Raw genomic sequence first — 23,220 nt, 5'->3', positions numbered from 1 at the left:
AAATAAGTTAATGATACAGAGTGAAACGTGTCATTTAGTGGCGACGAGGATAAACTGTGATAATAGTTTTTCTTGTGCAGCGAAAATAAAGTAGGAAAAATTACTACTCTTTTGGGACAGTTGGGGAGTTTCAGGTGGAAAGTGGCAACTGGGTGCAGTACACCGAACGTCTAGAACATTTCTTTGCCGACAACGACATAGTCAACGTGGAGAAGAAGCGAGTTATCTTACTCTCCGTTTGTGGAGGACAGACTTACAGGCTGATTTCAAGTTTGCTGGCACCAAAGAAGCCAGTACAAGTGGATTATTCGACTATAATTGCAACGGTGACGAACCACAAGGTTGCGAAGCCATCGGAAATTGTTCAGAGGTTCAAGTTTAACTCAAGGCAACGAAAATCTGGTGAGTCAGTTTCGGATTATGTAGCTCAGTTGAGACACCTGGCGGAATATTGCAATTTTGGGACTAATCTTAAAGAGATGCTGCGAGATAGATTGGTGTGTGGGGTGAATGATGACAGGATCCAGCGACGACTGTTGGCCGAAGTCGCGCATAAGGCACTTTCACTTGCCACCACCATTACAGTGAGAGTGAAACGTGTCAAATATGGGATTACACAGGATCTTTTATAAACCTCCATTGTGTTTTTGATTGTCTATGCAGATGGAAGAGAAGACTCTTGACCAAGATTCCTGCTTGCTAAAAGCAGCTGCTAAATTTGGCTTTCTGTCCAGGCTAACCTAATAGGTACTACTGCATGCCTTATAAAATAAGGGGTTGCATTGCTCTTTAAAGTACATGATTGCAATATAAGTGACCTAATTAAAAACATTAATTGCATGTTTATCAGGTAAATTGTCTTTAAAAGGAGATATATTTTTCTTTGAAGTACATGAACATGATTTGCCAAAGACTTACAACTGATATAAATTGAAATATTAATTGCATCATTCATCATACACAAATAGGTTACATATGTTAAGCCCGTCTCACACTGTGCGATCCAATCCAATACGATTTTTCAAGAAATCACATTTCGCATTAAATATGAAAGTTGCAAGAAGTAAAATCATTTTATTTAAAGTTTGGCATGATGTGAGAAATACTAAAATCATATTTTTACTTTGCGGCAAGCTCCGTGGTCAGAGTAAAGTCCAAATGGGCTTCAAGTCACAGCCGATGATGACATCATTACGATTTGGAATTGAATTTGTTTTCATTCATTCGGGGAGGCTTGAACTGGACTGAATTTCGATTTCAGCAGTCCTACCACTATTCTGACCTCTAATCCGTAAGATTTTATTAGCTGGAATGTCCATATCAAACGTTATCACAATTTCTTTGAAATTCTGAACGCAATGAATCCCATAGCATGAGCCAGGCTTTATGCAAGCCACAAAAGTACTTTTTTCTTTGCCCTAGATTATGCCTGCCATCAGAACATCAGCTGACTGGTCAACCTTCAGGACTCTTGGAATCTTAACTTGGTTGATGGAGGCTTGTGTGTTGGTCAGTAGATGTTCTCTTAACTTCCTGAATGTCCCTGGTTTGACCAAATGGACCTTGATGGGACCAATGCTGCCCTTTTCTCTGAAGGAGTTGTAGACAAAAGAAGCTTCCCGCAAGTTCTTATCCAGCTATTAAGGGCAAATTGAGACACAGAAACAAAACATATTATTAACCGTATCAGACATCTGAGCAGGGCAACTTTGATACATTGTTGCCTGCTTAAGACTGGGATGAAATGGCCGGTCAATAAATTTTCAATTGTTTATCCATGGGCCCAATTTATTGCCCGCTCAGAAAAGTCAATGAGAAAATGCGTGGAAATGCAGAAGGCAATAAAAGGCAGCGCTAATATCCGGGTATTCTACGCGTTTTTGTACGCATCCTTGAAAAGCGCAGTGTTTACGTCACAATGTTAATCAAGTTAAGACAATGCTGGATACTGTGTCCCCAGGCCACTTACGTCACAATGGTAATTACGTCACAATGGTAAAGTTCAGAGGCCGAGTCTGCTCAACATGACAAAATTGATTCCCATTATTAATCTCTAAAAAATATCTAAATTCTAACGATTTTTGCTCTAGATGTCTGATTTGGTTAATAATAGCAATATTGACTGGCCTGGGGGCGAAAGGACATATATCACCCTCACTAAAATTGATAACACCCTCGTCTACGATTCGGGCGATATATGCTGTATCGCCCCAAGGCCAGTCAATATTGTTTTATTATATGTTTATATTATATCATAATTACACAGTACACAATATTACAGCAACAACAACAATAATAATCTGCCTTTATACATTGGAGCGTTTCTACACGCTGTACAGATGTATTGTACAAGGATGGAATTTTATGTCGCTTTCATATATGATTTATATCTCAAGTTGAAAAAATTAATATTCATGATAGGGGTATACTCTGCAAACTGTGCATGTGATTGTAAAAAAAAAAGGAAAGTTTTTGATAATTTCTTTTAGATAAACTTATCAACAAATCAATAATCAGTACTGATATGTTTTAAGAATCATTTCTGTCTGATACCACAACCCTTGATATGTGCTTAACAATAAACAAACTGTCTTACTAAAGTCATTGTATGTACTCTATAACAAATATCCCTCTTTCTCTTTGACAACATCCATCGTGAATCTAATGTGTATCTTCCTTCATTATCTATATTGGGTTGCTGCTTTCTTCTGTGTATATCCCTCACACTTGTACTTGGGACTGGAGATTCCATGAATTACAGGACCCAAAATTTGTGACATTTTTGGTGTCCCATTTACCCTAACTTACCTGGGCTATTTTGCAAGCTAAAAGTCCTACCAAGGTGCCTTTTAGGCCTTAAAGAACTCGGCCGCGAATCGTGACAAAAATTTGCACAAAGGTAGAGAATGACATAATCTACACAATTGCATAGATAAAGATAAGATAAGATCTTTTTTAATATGAATTAATTATGCTAATTCATTTATGAAATCATACTTTTTTTGCACTATGTCACTAAATAAAGCTCCTAGAAAGCTCATTTGTGGTGAAAATATTCTTTGTGCCATTCCTAACAAATATAAATTAAAAAAAAATCTGCTATCAAAATCAGTTTCTTATGCATTCTATTGTTTTTTAAATTTCTTATATATTTTTTGTTTCAACAAGATTCATTGCTACATCATTTCAGTCACAAATAGCATCAAATCAATGACTGTTGTCAATAAAAGTGAGAATAATCATTCATAAGTCACTTATGAATTCCACAAGAAACAGATTTTGTATTGACTTTGAACAGGATATATGTTCTTGAGCAATTTTGGTCTGACATGCACTTACATAACTTGTAACCACATGCCCGGCATCACAAATTTGGTCTCAAAAGTTGCGGAAGACTTGAAGTATAAAATATTTGAGCATATGTATCTCGAAAAATGTTGAGGGGGGAACTGAAAAGGCCCCCCCCCCCCGGAGATTTGATCCATTGAGACCTTTTGTCTCATATAAATTGTCATATTAATCAGCTTTCACTCAGTTCGCCGGCCACCCACCAAAGAGTAAACAGTAGGTTCTCTGTGGGCTCATTCAGTATACATTAGATGAAGCTTCGCCCTAGGTTTAGGATCGTTTGAATGGCTTAGAATAATTCTAAAATGTCACAACTTGCACCATATTTTACGGGATACCCCACTTCCTATGCTCCCCCCTCTCAACTCCCTCATCCTTCTCTATTTCCTTCATCCATTCCTCCAACTCTCTTTCTGTCCTTCTTCCATCTTTCCTCTTTATTCCCCCGCCCCTAACCTGTCTGCTTCCCTCTCTTTCTACTGGTCCCCATCCTATCCCCCTTCTACAACCACCCTTCTTCCATTCCTCCCTACTTTCCTCCTGCATCCACATTTCCTCTCACCTTGTGCAGATCCTTCTCAGATGATACCTTTCCTTCCACTTCAAGAAATACTTCATAATGTGGAGTCTTGTTCCAGGCTAAATGTACAAGAAATATAAAGATCAATGCATATTATTATTATTATTATTTTATTTGGCATTCAAAAGACAAAGAATACAAACAGATCAAAGACAAGATCAATCAAAATTGTACATGATAGAGAAAATAAGACCTGGATGAGAGTTGGAGAGGCTGCCTGGGTATGGAAGAGGCTAACTTAATAGCCATAACCCACAGGTCCTCCTCCCCAAACCTCCCAACCCCATCCAGGTCATAACACTAATGGTGAAAATAAAAAAATGAAAATATTTAGAATCGGCAAAATACAATGGTCATACATGTGACTTTGTCACCTCAAGTCAACCCCCACAATACCTCCCCAATCACATCATTATGTATCTACGACCATGAAAATGATAAGCATCAAACATTAAAGCAATCGTAAATTTAAAATTGTAAATATATAATACTGCATCTACCATAAATAATGGGATATAGGACAATAAGAATTGATAAAACCATAGAAGAGTGATCAAATGACATGATGTTGAGGCTAAAATAGGCCGGATTAAATTTAGTGTATAAATTTAAACTTGCTCTTTAGTTGAAATTGGTCAATGGGGAAAATAATAAATTAAACTTATAGAAGGAAATATTATAAATCAGACATCTAATTATTCAAAAAAAGACAAAGAATTTCACGACGAAGGAGATTCAGAACTTTTGAGATGTTTCCAGATACAATTTCATCTTTGATATGTGAGGGCATACTTTCCCATATAATTGTAAATCTATGTATTGCAGTTTGGTGCAAACGTTCGGTTCTGGCTTTCACGTGGTGGAATAGGATTGTGTGTTCACTCTGGCGTGATCGGACCGTTATATTGTCATTGACCGCCTCACATAATACAATGTTATACAGGTTTTTGATTACAAATGACATCATTAAATACTTCCTTCTGGATTCGAGAGTAAACCAAGAAAGGGTCTGTAAGCGCTGTGGGTAAGACATTTCCTGTTACCTTTGTTTCAAGATATCTTTATTAGATATGAACAGAGGTTGACAACATGCTGATAAAATTCTAGTTTTACTTTTGATTTAAGGGGAGCCAGACAATGTTTCATTATACCTCTTCAATATTTATACCTTTTTAATATTTATACCCAGGTTGCACTGTACACATTTTCAATCCTCGGATTCAATAGTGGCATAACCAAACAACATTTTGATATGCATTGATAGTTTACATCAAAATACCATGTAAATATCCATTGCAACATAAACTGATATAAAAAATGAATAATTGAATGATAGTTACCTTTCTCCTTGAGTAAGGGGCTCTCTACAGTTGAGTAATCTACTAAGGATACTTCACCCAAGTCATCTAGGGTTTTTTGGATTGTCTTGAAAATCACATCCTCTGAAGTCTTCTCTCCTCTCAGGTTTAACAACTGTCCTTGTCTGAAAGGGGAAATACAGTATCACACTGATCAGTCTGTAATCACTTAACAAAGTTGATTTGGGTGCATCAGCAATCATGGACAGTCAAGGCTTGTTGAGAACACTCACTCTTAAGTAGATTTGAATAGAGATTTTTAAATGTTTGTATCCACTTGGCCTACTCACAAGTGGTCTAATTCTCAGATAAGCTAACACCATCATGGCTAAACCCACTTATTCTACTATCTTTTTGGATGGTTTAATATCCTCTTTGTCTTCCTATTATTTGCACTTTATCAAATCAAACTTTGGTTCATACGCACTGTATAGACTAAGTGGTGTTTAGACCAAGTGGATATTTAGGCAAAATGGGTATACCCTAACTGGAAATTAGACACAATGGTAGATGAGCTAAATGGCAATTATATCAAACGGTCAATAGATAATTAGGATAAGACCATGTGAGATGAATCAAATTGGAAAGTAGACAAAGTGGGTGTAGGCCAAGTGGTAATTTACTTTTCACATTTCCCACCTCTCCAGACACTATCTGCCCCACAAAACCATGTACATGTAGGAGGTAAACAACAACTCTATAAACAAAATATCAAGCAACCTGACACTTACCTGTATAAAAACTCAACAACAGGAGCTTTATTGTAAAAGTCAGTAACACGGACGACGTCCCCAAAGCGGTACCTGTAGAACCCACTCATGTTGGTCAGTACCAGTTCGTATGTGGATCCTTTCTCCACCTGATCCATGAGAAGGGTAGCAGGTTGCTCTTCATCACTGAAAATGAATGTAATCAGGATAGCATTTCCTGAAACAATTAGTCCATATGATTTTCACTGACTTATGTTATAAGCTACTGAAATCCTTGCACCTGATTGGCTCAGAACAAATACATCAGTGGAAATCACTGACAGATTGTTCCATGAAGCACTCCCCACATTGCACTAGTCAATAGGAAAGTCTTTTGTGCAGTTATATAAAATTTGAAGTTAAAGGAGCAACTAAACTCAATATCTAACAATTTCAAGAAAACTATTCTTCAGCTTGCAGGTAATATGTGATTGGCATGCATTCAAAACTACAAGTAAAAAAAAACCTGAATGAAACCTGCATATTGGGGCTCTGCATCAAATGTCTGAATTACATAGTTCTCCCAATTTGATTTGGACTTGTAATATCATCTGTTTCTGAATATATGATGAAATATTGATGTAAAGTGTGTATTATATTACTTAGGATCGTGCACATGCATGTATGCATATTCTCGAGCACCTGACCATATATGCAATCAATATGATTGTCGCTCACCTATTCTCAATTGGTATGAATTCACAGAACATACTCCTGGGGACTAATATATAACGTCTTTCTTCATCATGAGGCCAGACATTGATTCCAATGAGTCCTTCACTGGCAGCATACAGGCATGAGTAAATTGGAATATCTAATAAAGGAGTTAAACATGAAAATATTACCTTAAAAAATAACTGATCATGAATGGTAATTGCAATGGAAATCTCAATTTTGGTTGTCTTTTGAGCAATTTTACAATGATCACAATTGCACATTTAACTTAAGGCAATACTACTGGAGACTCTTACATGTTTGTTATCATCTTCTTTCTCATAAAATGTTTGCAATTAATTAGGACTCCATGGTCAATTAAAAATATCTCTTTTACAAGGAAGTCTGAGAAACAATTCCAAAGACTGCAAAATGGGAAGGGTTTCAATTTTCATACAATTACTCTATTTTAGCTTTTCAAAATGCTAAACATGTTCATTTCAGATATCGAATTCTCTATTTTGTAAGTTATTGTTGAAACAGAATCATACCATTCTCTCAAACTTTGTCTCCATATTACAATCTTGATTAAGAAAAATAAATTGCTCCTCTTTGATGCCAACTATAAACATGTAGGTCAAGGGTCATCATACCTTTGGTGAACTTTTCTCTCAGCATATTGCCATAAACCTGAAAAGCCCCTGAATCCACAGCTAAGATGACCTGAACATTGGGCCATATTCTCTTGGCAATGTTGTCAAAACCTCTCTCAAACTCCCTCCTCAATTCCTCAGCCCTTTCTGGATCAGGACTCAAGAGGGCATTTAATTTCTGCCGCACATCTTCAGGAATGTTCAATTCAGGGTGCACTTCTCCATGGGCAATATCCTGCACCAATTGCTCCCAATTTTCCTCCAGTTCCACAAAGGCATTATGTATCAGAGGCACAAAATTTGCCTCGATGGCCCCAATCTCACTGTCTTTCAGAGCAAACAGTAGATGCGCATACAAAGCTTCCTTTTCAGTTGTAATATCGAATGCAGCCATGGGGGTGCTGTACATGTCAATGAACTTCTCAGATGATTTTGGAGTGGCCGAGTTGGGTCCAATGGGGACTCCTCCAGGGGAGGTGCGTGACTTTGGATTGTAAAATATCTTGAGAGTTCGCCGAAGGTGGCGTGTTTCTGGAATAGCCTTACGCACAGAGTCCAGACAGACAGTAACACCATTTAGCAAGAAATACACTGTCTGGGCCTTGATCATTGGAACAAGGTTATGGTGTCCTGATGTTCCGGATGTCACAGCGAGAATGATGGGATCTTCTTTAGTAAGCACATGATGCATACCAGAAGCAATCTCTTGGACAAAGGGTTGGTAGTGACTGGCCCTGGTAAGTGGGTGCTTCTGGCAATAATCCTCAGGGGATTTGATATCAGCAAAGTTGAACTGTTTTCCATACACTGTTTCACTTGCTGACTGCAGCCGGGACATTAGGATTTCTGTCTGGACCTGGAAAAGGAAAATTAATCATTTGAATACTGGACCTCATAATCTGACTTCAGTTTTTATGCGTAATTACCAGAATATCCAGGCAAGGTTCCAAGACAATTTGCTCCTGCCATAATTACTCCTATTGAAAATCTGAAGATTATACCAAACTTGAGAAACAACCTAAGACCTAAAATCCTAACTCTTTTTAAGACAGGAGCAGTTGGTGGAGGAGCCTTAAGTTTGTTCACCACTAGACAGACTGTATAAATATTTTAACTGATTGCATACCACTGGCATTCTGGACCCTGTGTGAAATAATCTACGAAAAAGGGGGAAAAACAACACAGGAATATGTCAGAATGTTTGAACTGGTGGAACCTGATTGTTCAAGACAAAATTCTTATAAAATTCTAGTATTCAAAACTTGTGTAGGACTGTTATTTTGACATTTTGTTTCCTTTAATAGTTTAGTTATTTACAGTTCAAGCTTTGGTATTTAGTTCAGCATTGTTTTCATTCCTGATGCTTCTGTTGTCATCCATTTACATTTGACTTTCAACCTACTTCTCCTGTCATTCCTTTCCTATTCAGATGTGTTCATTCATTACATTCCCACATCTGATTCTTTTGTTCAACATTTTATGTAATCATCCCAACATCTTATTCATCTCCATCCTCTATCTCTTATTGGTTATTTTTATGAATTAGACTTTCCCACTTTCCGTTGGCTCCTCCATTCTCTTTATTTTCATTGGTTGATTTTGTGTAATTTAAATATATGCTAATTTTGTATTGCCATTATGAGTTTAGCTGAGGCAAATTAGCCCAGCAAATAAACAGTGCACTACCAGACTTCATTGAGTTAAGTTCTATTATGTTCCCGTGTCTTTCGAGTTAAGTTCCCTCTTCTCCTCTCCGTTTGCTTCTGTTTGATGCGTGATTGAGCTTATGTTATTCCCTTCTTCAGTTAAACATTTATTTCCCCCATAAACTCTATTATTTTTCAACCCCACACTTGGAATTAAGTAAATTATGAAATGGTCCTAGCTGAGCCCCCTATGCATATAACCTATCATAAAGGTAATTCTATTTTCCAGTTAAGGTGACTTCCAGATAAATCTCAATTCTAGTTGGCTGAACCACTAGAATTAAATATTGATGGAGCAATAACTTAAAAAAAATAAAATCACAAAGTTTTTAAAGGTAAGAAACCCACCCTAATTCATCCATTCCACAAGCAAATAAACTTTCACTAAACAAAGGAAAGTTTCTCTCACCTCCTGACAGTTCTGAGAGTCCATATCGAGCTTCTTTCTCATAAGTCTGCCAATCACCTCAAAGATACAATTTGTTGTATACTGCTTAGCTGCCGACTCAAACGTGTGGCTTTTAGACTTGTGAAGTTTCTGGAAGTCATGTCTTATATAGATGCCAGCAGCACAGCCTGCTACAACAGGGACCCCAATAACTGATAAAATGGGAGAGAACATTTTATAATTAGTGAACAGTAAAATGATATTCATTTTCATAGTAATATCCACTGCAATTCCTAATGGGATCAGATGTCAATCAAGTGAAATGTCCTTAGCAGTCTCGATTCCATATGATTCAATATAAATAGCAGAGGAGCAGAGTTTTTTACTCAGGGATGAGTGTAGTACCGTATGTTCATAAAAATATTGACAAAAGATTAGCAAATTTGCCACCGTTCGCAGCCGTTCCAAAACAAAACTAAATTTCTCAACAAGCATAACGATATTGTTTTGCAAGAAGAGAGAGATCATTAAAAATGTGAGTAATGATCGATTTTATAGCATTTTGCCGTCCATCTGATATAAATTCACCTTTCTTTTAAATTTGCGCTTGACTCAAGTTTTTGTTGAATTTTTTGTTTAAATCTTAACAAAACTTTGGTACGCAAAGCAAAGTAAAATCACATTTTCAGAATGGTTTTCCTTTCCAGCACAGCACACATTCGTTGATAGATATAAAATTTTGAGATCGCGATACTGGCAAACCCTTTACCTAAAACAAAGTCTACTTAACATTTTTGTTCATTTTTTCCACTGCTGACACGCATGTCCGTAACATTGGGGAAGAAAATGGGGAAAAACAATACTAATAGGAAACAAGATGGCGGCATAAACATCGGGCGGGTCTCTCTCATCATTGCATAATATAATTCTCACTTTTTAATGAATTCTTGTTTAAAAATGAAATCGATATTGTAGAAATGTCCGAAATGATTCAGGTTGGTAAATTAAAAAAAAAAAAAATCTGAGAAATTAGGTGTTTGCTTCATAGCATCATTTAGAGCTCATCAAGACCTTTCATTTAATACCTCATTCATTCCAATAATCCAAGTAACAAGAAAGTTATGGCAGTTTAAAGTTTGTAAATATCGCCTATTCAATAATATGTCGGCCTAATCTTTGTTTTTTTTTTAAGGAAAAGTTTAGACTTTGATTGGGACCAAGGTGCACTAGTAATAGAAAACAAAAATGCACATACATGTACTGGTACTTTGGCATATATGAAAGTGCCCAACACTCCCAAAAATTACAGATGCCGCCGAAACAGGGACATAAGAAAACACACTTAGCGTCAGTATACCCAGTTGTTGTGTGTCTGGACAGGTTGTGTGTCCGGACGATCAATATTAGAAAGTCATTTCGAAAAATTTACAAGGGAAGTCTTGTCAGTTTTTAGTACAAAATGTCAGGAAATATTATAGAGAACAAAATAAAAGATGATTACAACTATAAAATTCGTATTTTTAGTGACAGTGTAATCCAAAGACAAAAAGGCGGCTTCAAAAATATAAAGCGTCTGGACACCTGACCCCCCATCCTACCGGTAGATTTCTTTCAAACTTCACCACAATGTAGTTGAAATGTTGTCCTATCAGAATGAATACCTTTTAGAGTATAGCATACGTACGTTAGTAAAAATATCATTGGAAGTCGGAAGAGACTTGCCCGATGTTTACGCCGCCATCTTGTTTTCTATTGTTCTTCCCCAACGTTACACATTGCAAGCGTCCGCATCGTGGGAGAAGAACAATAGAAAACAAGATGGCGGTGTAAACATCCAGCAAGTCTCTTTCATCTTTCCATATTTTTTCATTTTTTTTTATGACTTCTTGTTTAAAAATAAAATCCATAACATACTTTGAAATGAAGTTTTATCCCATGTACATGATTAAGGGCTAGATCTTTTAGAAACTAGAAATCTTGGGGGGCGAATGAATAGGAAGGAAGACCAGGGGCTGATTTCACGAAAGGGTCCTTGCAAGGACCGTCTTTCGTATCGCCCATTTTTTATGACGCGCCATATGAAAAGCATTTTAAATAAATCATCTGCCCACTTATTTTATTCGTCCGTTAAACTAAACAAAATGTTTGATTATAAAATGATGTGATACATCATGAAATTGTATAAAATTTGATTTAAAAGCAAGCTAACGGCTCTTTATTTTTTATCGTATGGTCAGTTCCCCCATGTCTGCGCTGTCTCCCAAGTCTGCGCACCCGCGTATCTGAGCGACTTAAGTTACAGAAGATACGAAACGAGCACGAACTTTACACATGCACTACATAGACTGGTATTCATAAAAAAATCCGACTCAAAATGGTGGAAAAATAATGAATTGAGGGCATGTGACGGCCTCAAAATGCAGCCTTTGTCATCAAAATCCCCGAATCGTGTGCAAAGTGAATGAGTGCGCAGACATGGGGTACAATTTTTTTTTAAATCTGAAAATGACTGCCCGAGGTTTTTTCAAGAAAATTCTCTAGACTAGGCCTATATGTCCTTTCACTTTTTAATGAGAAATTTGGTACACTTACTTTATAAGGAACACTACTAACCAAAAGATGTTGTGAAATAAGAAGAAATTCATGTTAAATCTTAACTCAAATTGTTACTTAGGTGCGCAGACTTGGGGCCCACCATCATAAATTTTAGAAACACCCCGCTTATAGGCCTAGCACATCATAAAAGATGGGCGACACGAAAGACAGTTCTTGGAAATACCCTTTCGGCCCCTGGCTTCGTTGAGAGTAACCTTACATTAGTAAATGATTTTTTTACTCTCTAAGAAGTCTAACGTATAAAGCCTCCTGCCGGCTGCCTGGCTAATTTAGACTTAGACTTAGAGAAATAAAATTAAATGATAAAAAAAAATGTTTAAAAACTCCTCGAGACAAACGGCTGCAAGCTGTCCTTATCTTAGACAGCTGGCAGCCGTCTGTTTCGAGGAGTTTTTTAACATTTTTTTTGTATTTGGTGAGTGAAGTCAACGGAGTTCAGCTGAACAACCAACATAACATTAACAGAGACCGAAGCTTTTGGTCTATCCTTATTATCTATGAGTATGACCTGATGACTTTTGTAGCATCATAATTACCTGCACCAATCATACGAAGAAAAATCCCCATGATTACCAAGAATTTGTAGGTTTCTGCGTGGACATATCAGCTAACAACATTCCACAGCTCAACACAGCCACAGGGCGCACGTCTCAACTGATTCAGCTACAGTCAGTGCATGTGCAGCGCTCGCCACACGGGGACGCCCGGCCGTCGCGCCGGGGATCGGATCGGACCGGGGCCTCCGGCTGTAATGCTGCATGCATGAGGCTTGACTTCATAATTGCTTGGCCCGATCGAATGTTGTAATTTAAGGCCACCGTACATGTAGGTTAACTCATAGGCCATCTCCATACGAAATACGTGTGATTTGTAATGCACGTACGATAATATGTAAATTCACAATTGTATGATGCGGAGATACGAATTTATAAACGAATTAATCGTGGGCTAGCTAGATGGGAAATCGCGCGTGTCTCATACTTGGGCCGAATTGCCGACGCCATTGAACAGCAGCATGCAATTCTCCTAGTCCTGTTCATTAAAGATTTGAAGGATCTATGTTCAACCTGGTTCAGATTTTTTCCAGTTCTATTGCTTTGGCTTTTGGAGTACGGTACGGTATGGTATTGAGCTCTCAGATATAGATCTAGCCTAGATACACTTTATTTTGTAAGTTTTCACATTCAAGGCTAACCCTACAGTACAGGGCTCCGCCGCGAAGCGGGGGAGCCCTGTACTGTACAGTGTAGGGTTAATTCAAGGCAAGAAAAAGGGGTAGGATGGGGGGTCGGGTGTCCGGACACTTTATCTTTTTGAAGCCTTCTTTTTTGTCTGTGGATTACACTAAAAATGTGAATTCATTACTTCTAATAATTTTCTGTTTTGTTCTTTATAATATTTCCTAACATTTTGTACTAATAATTGATGAAACTTCGCTTGTAATTTTTTTCCAAAGACATTCTAAAATTGATCGTCCGGACACACAACCCGTCCGGATACACAACAACTGGGTATATTTGCAATGAAATGTACAAGGAATCAAAGGAAAGGCAAAAGCCGGGGTCTAACTTAGTCTTGAGTGAGGACGCAATGATGTTTTTTGATATAGGCCTACTGACATCAATGATGATGTCAGTATATAAAAAACATCATCATTGCTTCCTCAACTTCAAGACTAGATTCTACATCTAGGTCTGAGTCTTACATGTCTTATCAGTAGAGGCGCTGGTCCAAAAATTGGGATTGTCCCAGAAAACAAGGACATAAACCAAGACAAATCATGTCTTGATAAATTGAGACTGTTCTTAATTTATGGGGACTTTTTTTTCACTTCCTCCTAAGGCCCTACGGGACAAAGACAGCAATTACGGAAATTGAGAGTGCTAAAAATAGATTCAGTGACCTCAATTCCCCCCAGTTCTCCGTCTATTATTCATGACTTACCGTCTTCCAATAATCTTGTTATGAAACCTGATATGTTTACATTGACTAGCACACTTGATTGGTGTCGGCACTTGACAGGTGAATGCACATTCCTAGATTTCTTGTGTGAAGAAATCCTTATAAACTGAGACAGTCCCTGTAAACTGGGATGATCCAAATTTTCTGACCAGTGCCTCTACTGATTATGTCTAAGTATGATGGTGGGCCCCAAGTCTGAGCTGAGCACCTAACAATTTGAATTAAGATTTAGACGTAGCATGAATTTTTGTTTATTTAAAAGATCTTGCAGATAATTATGATCTCTATATTATTATGAATAAATGTACCAAATATCTCGTAAAAATTTGAAAGCAATAGGATTTTCTTGGAAAAAATCTCAGTCACTCATTTTCAGATTTAAAAAAAACGCATAGGCCTACATTTATTTTCCGAAGCTTCGTTATTCCGAAGGTTCGGATATTCCAAAGGTTCGTAATTCCAAAGGTTTGTTAGTCTGAAAACGAAATGAGGTTCGTAATTCTGAAGGTTCGTTAGTCCAAAAACAAAGTGAGGTTCGTTAATCTGAAAACGAAATGAGGTTCGTAATTCCGAAGGTTCCTTAGTCCGAAAACGTAATGATTAACGAACCTTATTTCATTTTCGGACTAACGAACCTTCGGAACATCGAACTTTATTTCGTTTTCAGATTAACAAACCTTCGGAACAACGAACCTTATTTCGTTTTTGGATTAACAAACCTTCGGAATATCGAACCTTATTTCGTTCTCGGATTATCGAACCTTCGGAATAACGCTACAAATGTTCAGATTAATGAACCATTTTACGTTTTCGGATTAACAAACATCGAGGTATAGGCAATTTATTTGTTTCGGAATTACGAACTGTAACCAAAAAAAAAAGGTACCCCATGTCTGTCAGGGTGTTACATAACTCTTTTGACTAAGCTAGCCGTACTACAGGGAAAAGACAAATTGAAGAGAGAGTCACCCAAACCTCCAGAAAGGGGAATACAAGTCCATGAATGAGACTCTTGAAAAAATTGACTGGGATAAGAATTTTACTGGCAAAACTTGTCAACAAGCTTGGACCTCATTGCCTCACAATATAAAAGAAGGTGTGGAAAATTAAAGTGTAACAAGGATAAGAGACAAAATATTTATGTAACAAAAGCTATACTTAAGTTGTCTATAAAAGAAGTCGTGTTACTGGAAACGTTATTCAGATGTGAACAGGTCTAGAGAAGAGAGAGAAATTGACAATATAAACGAGTGAGGAACCAATTAAGGAAAGAAACAAGAACAGCAAGTAACAGCTTTGAACTCTACCTTGTTGAAAACATTGGCCATAATCCCAAAGCGTTATGGCGTTATGCTAACAGCAAGGTAAAGAATAAAGGTCGTATTACAAGCCTCATGAAGGACAATGGACAACTTACTGAATCAGATGGTGAAATAGCAAGTGTTCTTAACGATTAATTCTCCGAATATTCCCTAGAGAGGACATGGACAGTAGGCCTACACCGGATATACAAATTCCTTTGCGAAGTGACCTGCCCATGCTAAGTGAAGTAAAAGTACAAGAGGTAGATGTCTGCAAATAGTTAAAAAAATTGAATACAAATAACTAATAAGTCACCAGGACCCGATGGGTTGCATCCTAAAGTATTGAACGAGTTAGCTGAGTCTATTGCTAAACCATTGACATTAATCTGTAACAAGTCTATGCAGGAAGGTAAACTCCCATGGGACTGGAAGCAGGGAACTGTAGTACCAATCCATAAGAAAGGGAGTCGAACCCAAGCCTCAAATTATAGGCCTGTTCGCCTTACATCCGTTGCAGGGAAGTTGATGGAGAAAATTCTTCGAGATGTTATAGTTACACACTTGCTAAGAAATGACCTTATTACACAGAGTCAGCATGGATTTACCCAAGGAAGGATGTGTGCCACTCAACTTCTTTAGGAATGGTCAAGGTTATTAGATGAAGGTGAAACGATGGATGTCCTATACCTTGATTTTCGGAAGGCATTCGATAGCGTTCCCCATCAAAGACTCGTACTCAAGCTAAAGGCACATGGTATAGAAGGTAAACTCCTGATCTGGATTAGAGCATTATCGATCGGAAGAGTACAACGAGTCTTTGTTAATGGAGAATCATCCGACTGGTCACCTGTAACAAGCGTAATTTTTGCAAGGAAGTGTCCTTGGGCCGGCCCTCTTCTTGATCTACATAAATGACATCCCACCTGACGTAATAAATAGAGTGGCATTATTTGCTGATGACACAAAACTCTACAGTACTGGAAATAAACCTGGTCTTCAAGACGACCTGAATAACCTTATTGAGTGGTCTGAGAGATGGCAATTACCCTTCAATGATGACAAATGCAAAGTGTTGCACATCGGCAGGAGAAACCTTGAAAAAAGTTACCATATGCATGGGAAAGACTTGCAAGTAATGGAAGCCGAAAAGGATCTTGGTGTAATAGTGGACTGTCAGCTGAAATTTCACCAGCATGTGTCATCAGTAGTCGGCAAAGGATACCAACTCCTCGCCATAATGAAAAGGACATTCACTCAACTCACAAGGACAACTCTGCCTCTGCTCTTCAAAACCCTAATAAGACCCCACCTTGAATACGGGAGTATCCTCTGGCATAGCAGATTCAAAGAAGATGCAAGGAGGATCGAAAGGGTCCAAAGAAGGGCAACCAAGCTGGTCAGAGAGCTGAAGAATGTCCCATATCAAGACAGACTCAAAGAACTGAACTTGTACTCCCTGCTGTACAGGAGGAGAAGAGGAGACATGATCTTTGTGCACACACCAGTTAATGCATGGACTTCTTCACAAAATCAGTAGGCAGATCAACAAGGGTACACTGCCTGAAACTTCAGTAAGAGCACTGTAGACTGGACATTCGCAGCAAGTCTTTTAGCAGAAGAGTGATAGATGATTGGAATAGCCTCCCTGAAAGTATAGTCATCTTGCCAACAACAGAATCATTTAAAAGGCATGTAGACAGATATTGGTGGGATCATCGCTTTGATCTACCATGACTCCCACTCCTCAGCATACTTGCAGTAATCAAATTCTCCAGACTAAAACCATAGATGGCGTGACCGGGAATTACAGGCCACCGCCTTTTTCCTGTACCAGATGATGATGATGAATGATGATGAAGCAGTTGCATTGAAGGGAAGAATGAATAACGGAAAAGAAAGAAGGAAAGAAGATAATAAAGAAGGAAAGAAAGGATGAAAGAGTTGGGAAAGAATGAAGGGAAGAGAGAATGAAAAAAAAAAAAAATAATGGTAGAATGAAAGAGAACCAAAAAAAAGGAGAGAAAGAGAGGAGGAAGCAAAAGAAATCTCAAGGAAAGAAAGAATAAAGGAAATAAAGATTTTTTTATAGAATAAGGAAAGTAAGAAAAAGAAGGAAAGAAAGAAAAAACAAGGAAAATAAGTAAACACAGAATTAAAGGAAGGAAGGAAAGCTTGGAAATTATAGGAAATAAGGATAGATGGAATGAAAAAAGGAATTCAGGAAGGATAGACAAAAGAAGGAATGGAAAGATAGAAAAAAATACAAAAGAAAAATCAGAAAGGAAGGAAAGAATCGTGTAGATATGCGTGTGCACAGAAGTTTTATTGTATTTTTAAAAATTTATATCTACTGTTAATCTTTGTTCATTCTACAGAAGAAATGCATATTGGACCGAGTTGTGTGACTCCATGATCAACCTTCTGTGGTGCTGAATGTCCTACTGTTCATGGAAAAACCACCTGATTGGTACCATCAAGTCAATATGGTGCGCTTGAGGCGTCAATGCTGCACTCTGTCATTTCTCTTCAAGGGCTGTGTCTTTCTGCTTGCAGTCTCGAGTGTCCTTCTTCTCCTGCAAAGTATCTGGAGCAGTGGCAGTGTATTAGAAAGAACTGGAGGAGCTAAGTCTGGACGGTTGACCAGTAATAATATTAACAGTGGTGCATTCATCGAGCGTGCATATTTACCTGAAGAGGTAATGTACTGTGAACTAAATTATGCAATACATGTATGCCACCTTGTTAATGCTACTAAAGGAATTCTTTGGGTCCAAAGCCAATTATCATAATACTAAGAAAAAATAGGAGTTACTTTTTAAAAATGTGAGGATTATAAGTCTGAAAGTCTGAGATTATTAGCTGGCCCCTGCATCCTGAGAATGTATGAAGTAGCACAATTTGCATGAATTATATTTTTGTTGATTTATGAAATTATTTTTAAAAATCTGGTTCTTTACAATTTTTTTTCTGCTTTAAAGTCAATATTATGAAAAGCATTGTAGCAGCACTAGCAGAGTATATCTGGCACTCACTTGTCACTACCAATAATTTTTCATGAGTAAAGTCATTAAATGATACTGACATTAATTGTTACAGGATCTGACACACGTATGAATGAACCCAACTTGTATTCTTCATAGTATTAGTTGACTTGGGAATTTAATCTCATTTGTATGCCCTAAGCAATATCATATTTACTTGGATTTTTATCCATTGTCAAATCCTGCCTTGGGGAAATTTTACAGTAGGTGAAAAGATTTATTTTTTTTACTTTGTTTTCCTTTTAATTTTACGAATCTCTTTGTTCGTTTATGTTCTTTTTTTCCTACAGAATTATATGAGCCACACTTCAGATTGTGAAGTACCAAGATTCAATAGCAACTCAACTGTGCCACAAGATGTGGTGTGCAAGAGAATCTCACCTCGACCTGGGTCATGTCAGCTTACACATGAACTGTACACATCTCAGAAGGCAGCAACTTGCAGCCACCAGGAAAAATACCAGCTGTGCCAAATAAAGGTGAGAAGTGTTATTGTGATGATGAATCCCATTATTTACCCTGTCTTTTGTTCTATGATATTATTCTCTTTAAAATTTGAGACATTTTTTTAAATTATTTTAATCAGGTTGTATACAATCATAACTAATTGTATACAACCCTCTTGCAATGGCCAAGTACATGTGTCCGTAGATAAATCAAACCATCTTCTGTATTGTATTCCCTATGAAGAGAAATTGTCAAAAGTCATTATCTAGTTTCCCTTTAATTGCTCTAGAAGGAGTTTGACAGCATGTTGAAATCAAGTAATTGACATTTTCATTTCTAGGGAGAGGGCAAGGAGATGGCTGTTGAATGCGACCAAGAAATTTGTCCTGGACCAGTATCCTTGGGGACTATTAACCCAGCCATCGGTGTGCTTCACTGGGAGGAACTTGGTGACATGAAAGAACTGCAGACCCATCTTCAGCACTTACTCATAACAGGCAAACCAGAAGCAGTCTTTGGCTTTTGCTTCATCAAGTGTCCATTAGAGTTACAGGATGCTCAGGAGGGTGAACAAGGTCGGGAGGATGGTCAGGCAGGTGGACAAGATGATGAAGGTGAGGAGGAAGAGCTGGAGGAGGGCTTGGAGAATAGTTTTCAGGCATTTGAGAAGGATTACTTCCAGGAGGACATTGAAGAAGAACCATGGGCACAACAGCTGCTCTTGCTTCCACCCAAGCTACAGAACACTCACAGCAAATCACGTAATAATAGTCCAGAATTGAATATCAATATTATTCTGCTGGATTCAGTTTCACACAGTCACTTCTATCGCTCTCTTCCAAGAACAGTTCATACTTTACGCGAAATAAATAAATTAAAAGCAGGCAATGTTTTCAACTACAATTTGGTACAGTCTTTGAAGGGTCGGACTTATGAAAACATCCAAATGCTCTTCTCTGGGTTTATGTACAACCCAGAGAAGCCTTTCGGAACACGAGACATGCCCCCTGACCCGATAGGTACCAAGGTACTTTTAGAAGGGTTTAAGCATATGGGATATGAAACCTTGTGGTTGGAAGACCTTTGTTGGACCTGGGAGTGGGGAATTGCCAAAAACTTTGTTGTGCATTCACCAAAGGAGATGCTGAGCTTCCGCTGGAAGAAACTTCAAGATGCTATGAAGGAGGGTGGAGTGGACCAGCTGGGTTTGGCTTTAGCAAACTGTGAGATCTTACACAGAAACAACCACAATGATCCTTTCCATGGACCACCTGCAATTTGTTACAATGGAGAATACCAGCATGCTTACATGCTACAGTACCTTAAAAGTCTTCAGAAAGCTCAACAATCTACCAGGACTCCATTCTTCCATTATACAGAATCAAATGTTGGTCATGATGATCTTGGTGTAAGAGTCCAAGGTTTAGATAAGGCCCTTGCTGAATATCTCATATTTGCAGCATCGTTGGACAACACCATGACAATTCTTCTTGCCGATCATGGAAACTCTTATGGGTCATTTATCCAAAAATCAGAGGAAGGACGTATTGAGATGTTCCATCCGTCAATGTTCATTTTGCTCTCCAAGAATGCAGGACGGCTTCTCACCCCGTCCCAGATCAATGCGCTTCAAGTTAATCAAGATCGGCTCACCAGCATCTTAGACACACACTACATGCTCAGGTCGCTGGCATACCCAGGTCTCAATGCTAAGGTTGCGGAGTCTCATCAACACTTTGACGTCAACCCTGATGGACTTCTGCAGGAGGTGTCTAAGAACAGGACTTGCGATCACATCCCACGTATTCAACCAAACATTTGCATCTGTGAGGATTATGATTCCAGGGTCTATAATGACACCAGCAGAGTGATCTTTGCAGAATTTGCACTTGGAGAGCTCAACAATGCTATCCAGAACCAGTTTGTAGAGGCACACCCAGAAGCCAGGACAGGATTTGGAAGATGTCAACCTCTCCATGCTCTCAGATTTTCCAATGTGCGAGAGAACTATCATGGGGTGAGTATCAAAATAGTAGGATCTCTACTTCAAGAGTTTATCACAGTCAGGTTTGTCATGAAAACTTTTGAGCATTGTACTAAACCATACTTTTGTACATTATTGTAGGTCAGACTTCAGGATAATTTGCATGTTTCTTTATATTTGCCCCAATATTGAATATATCAATATTGGGGCAACATGATTTACTTTTCCGTTTTTTAATTTGCACTGAACTTGCATAGTTTTATATGACAGAAAAGCTACAGCATTTGTATAATTTCAGTTTATTAACAATAAATGTATTTTCTGAAAATAAAGTTCTTAATGAAACAATTTCTGTATTTCTAATTCAAAGATTTTCCACTTATGATATACTAGTATTGTGAGAAAGCTCAAAAAGTAAAAAAAAAAAAAATAACAGATAGAAATTATTAGTATGGATTGTGGTACATGTACATTCACTTGTTCTTTGTCAGGACAACAAAATTGGAACAGTTATTGGAATCTGATAGCAATGGAAGGATTTTGATGTTCCGACATGAGGTCCCAGGCCTTGTAATGATATAGAGCCAGTTGTTCAATTTAAAGTTGCATAGAACCCACTGTGAGAAGGGTGTAGCTGGTTTATATTTGCAAGTACCTGTAGTAGACCAGAGGATCATTCATCACCCTGCTCAATTTTCTTACTTTTAATAGGACAATAAGATTATCATCAAGCTGGATCTGTATGTCAAAGCTGGGGAAAATGCATCTCAAACCGAGGAGATCTTCTTTGTTACTCTCATGGCTTCCAATACTCATCCTAGAGAACAGCTACGTCTCCTGAGCTATGAACGTCTGACTGCCTACAGTCAGTATGATGCGTGTGCTGATAAGGGTGTTGCTACCAAGCTCTGTGTTTGTTCCCTTGCCAGATTGGATGCCGCTGCCAAGAGGGCCTTGGAATACAGCTCTACCCCCAGGTGGCACAGCATCTCATCTTTCTTCAGGAAATACACCTCAACCATAAAAGAGGTGACATCGTGCCTCTATCTTTACGAGAGACGCACACCAAACGGTGTGTTGATAGAGGCATCCTGCGAGTGCAAAGATAGGCTGTACTTAGTGGAGATAAAGTCAAAGTCACAGAACATCATAATGTCAAAAGAGTTACCTTTTAGCACTGTCTTAAAGCCAGGCATGAGAACGTTTTTGATTGCATTTGTGCAGAGTGTTAGGAAGAGGGCATGGTCATTGGAATACAGTGTGCAATATACTGAACATCGCTTAGTGTGATTAAGTACTTTAAATTTATCAATATGTAAGTATATGCTTTATCAACCGTTTTCAAAGATACAATGTCTTGCTGAGAATATGAAATAGTTTGGATCAGGGCATTTTTAAATATAACACAACACTTGTCATCGATCATTGGACTGACAATTATGATTGATTGTTTCTATTGTTTCATGCGATCAAAAATGTGATCAATCACAAAGCTTTATGACCCCATTGTTCTGTATGATTTTCTGTTTTTCTTCTAAAAATTTCTTGCATAAATTATAATGAGTACCATATATAAATATTCAGGATTTTTAAAAAGCAAACTGACTCTACATCTAAATATTCAGGATTTTTTTTAAAGCAACCTGATTCTACATCTATGTTAGATAAGAGATTAAAAACTATTTTATTCACTCATTATCTTCTGAAAATAATCTTTTTGAAATTTTTTTTTTCACAATATCACTTAAAATAAAAGCTCAACTTGACCTTCAGTTAGAAATTTGGAGTGACTGTCAAGTAAGGTACCTTACCATATAATATATAAGTATCAAACACTGGAATTAAATTTTGCACCTGAGGTCTATACGTGTGAAGAATGATCAGTATTGTAGTAATAATGTGAGCCTTGTCTTGTTTGTTGTATGTATTAATTGAGGTATGTATTGTACAAAATTTGTACATGTAGCTTGTGTTTTGAAGGGACATGAGTGGTGCTCTACAAGTTCACTTTTGTATGGAGATTGGAGTACCTACCCGCAGAAATCAAACATTGTGTTGATATGCTGGTATAGTGTGATATGACTCTTACATGTATACAAGTATCTACATATCCATAACTCAATGGTTCTTAAGAGCAGTACTTAGTTGGCATCGACTCCATTGAGTGTATCATAGCCTAAACAAATCTTCGTATATTTTCTTTGAATTAAAAGAAAAAGAAACTTTGATTGGTTTTACTGAGCTGTGTTTGAAGGGGGAAAACCAACTACAAAAACCAACAAGGTCTAATTGTGTAGATTATTGTTTTGTAAACAATGTCTCATTATTTGATCATTTAGCTTTGTCCTTTTAATAATATGTACTTAATACTAGTCGATGATTTCATATTGATATGTGCAGTATTCGTCATCAATGAGTTTTTTAGTATCA

General features: G+C 37.7%; 2 protein-coding genes across 2 annotated transcripts; one reads left to right on the top strand and one right to left on the bottom strand.

The window, feature by feature from the left end:
• Positions 1-1,181: 1,181 nt before the first annotated feature.
• On the bottom strand, positions 1,182-12,680 carry LOC121411800 (GH3 domain-containing protein-like). Its single transcript, XM_041604667.1, has 8 exons — positions 12,589-12,680; positions 9,458-9,648; positions 7,343-8,198; positions 6,714-6,849; positions 6,018-6,182; positions 5,269-5,411; positions 3,911-3,987; positions 1,182-1,637 (listed from the first exon to the last, which is right to left on the bottom strand). Exons 1-8 carry the CDS (start codon positions 12,617-12,619, stop codon positions 1,419-1,421), a joined length of 1,818 nt encoding a protein of 605 aa, XP_041460601.1. The 5' UTR covers positions 12,620-12,680; the 3' UTR covers positions 1,182-1,418.
• A 362-nt stretch (positions 12,681-13,042) lies between these two features.
• LOC121411794 lies at positions 13,043-22,423 on the top strand. Its single transcript, XM_041604654.1, has 5 exons — positions 13,043-13,166; positions 17,694-18,014; positions 18,650-18,838; positions 19,147-20,823; positions 21,502-22,423. Exons 2-5 carry the CDS (start codon positions 17,766-17,768, stop codon positions 22,078-22,080), a joined length of 2,694 nt encoding a protein of 897 aa, XP_041460588.1. The 5' UTR covers positions 13,043-13,166; positions 17,694-17,765; the 3' UTR covers positions 22,081-22,423.
• The last annotated feature ends 797 nt before the right edge of the window (positions 22,424-23,220 follow it).

The sequence above is a fragment of the Lytechinus variegatus genome, chromosome 1 (assembly GCF_018143015.1).
Source record: "Lytechinus variegatus isolate NC3 chromosome 1, Lvar_3.0, whole genome shotgun sequence".
NCBI classification, from domain to species: domain Eukaryota; kingdom Metazoa; phylum Echinodermata; class Echinoidea; order Temnopleuroida; family Toxopneustidae; genus Lytechinus; species Lytechinus variegatus.
This window is presented reverse-complemented; position numbering and strand designations above follow the sequence as displayed.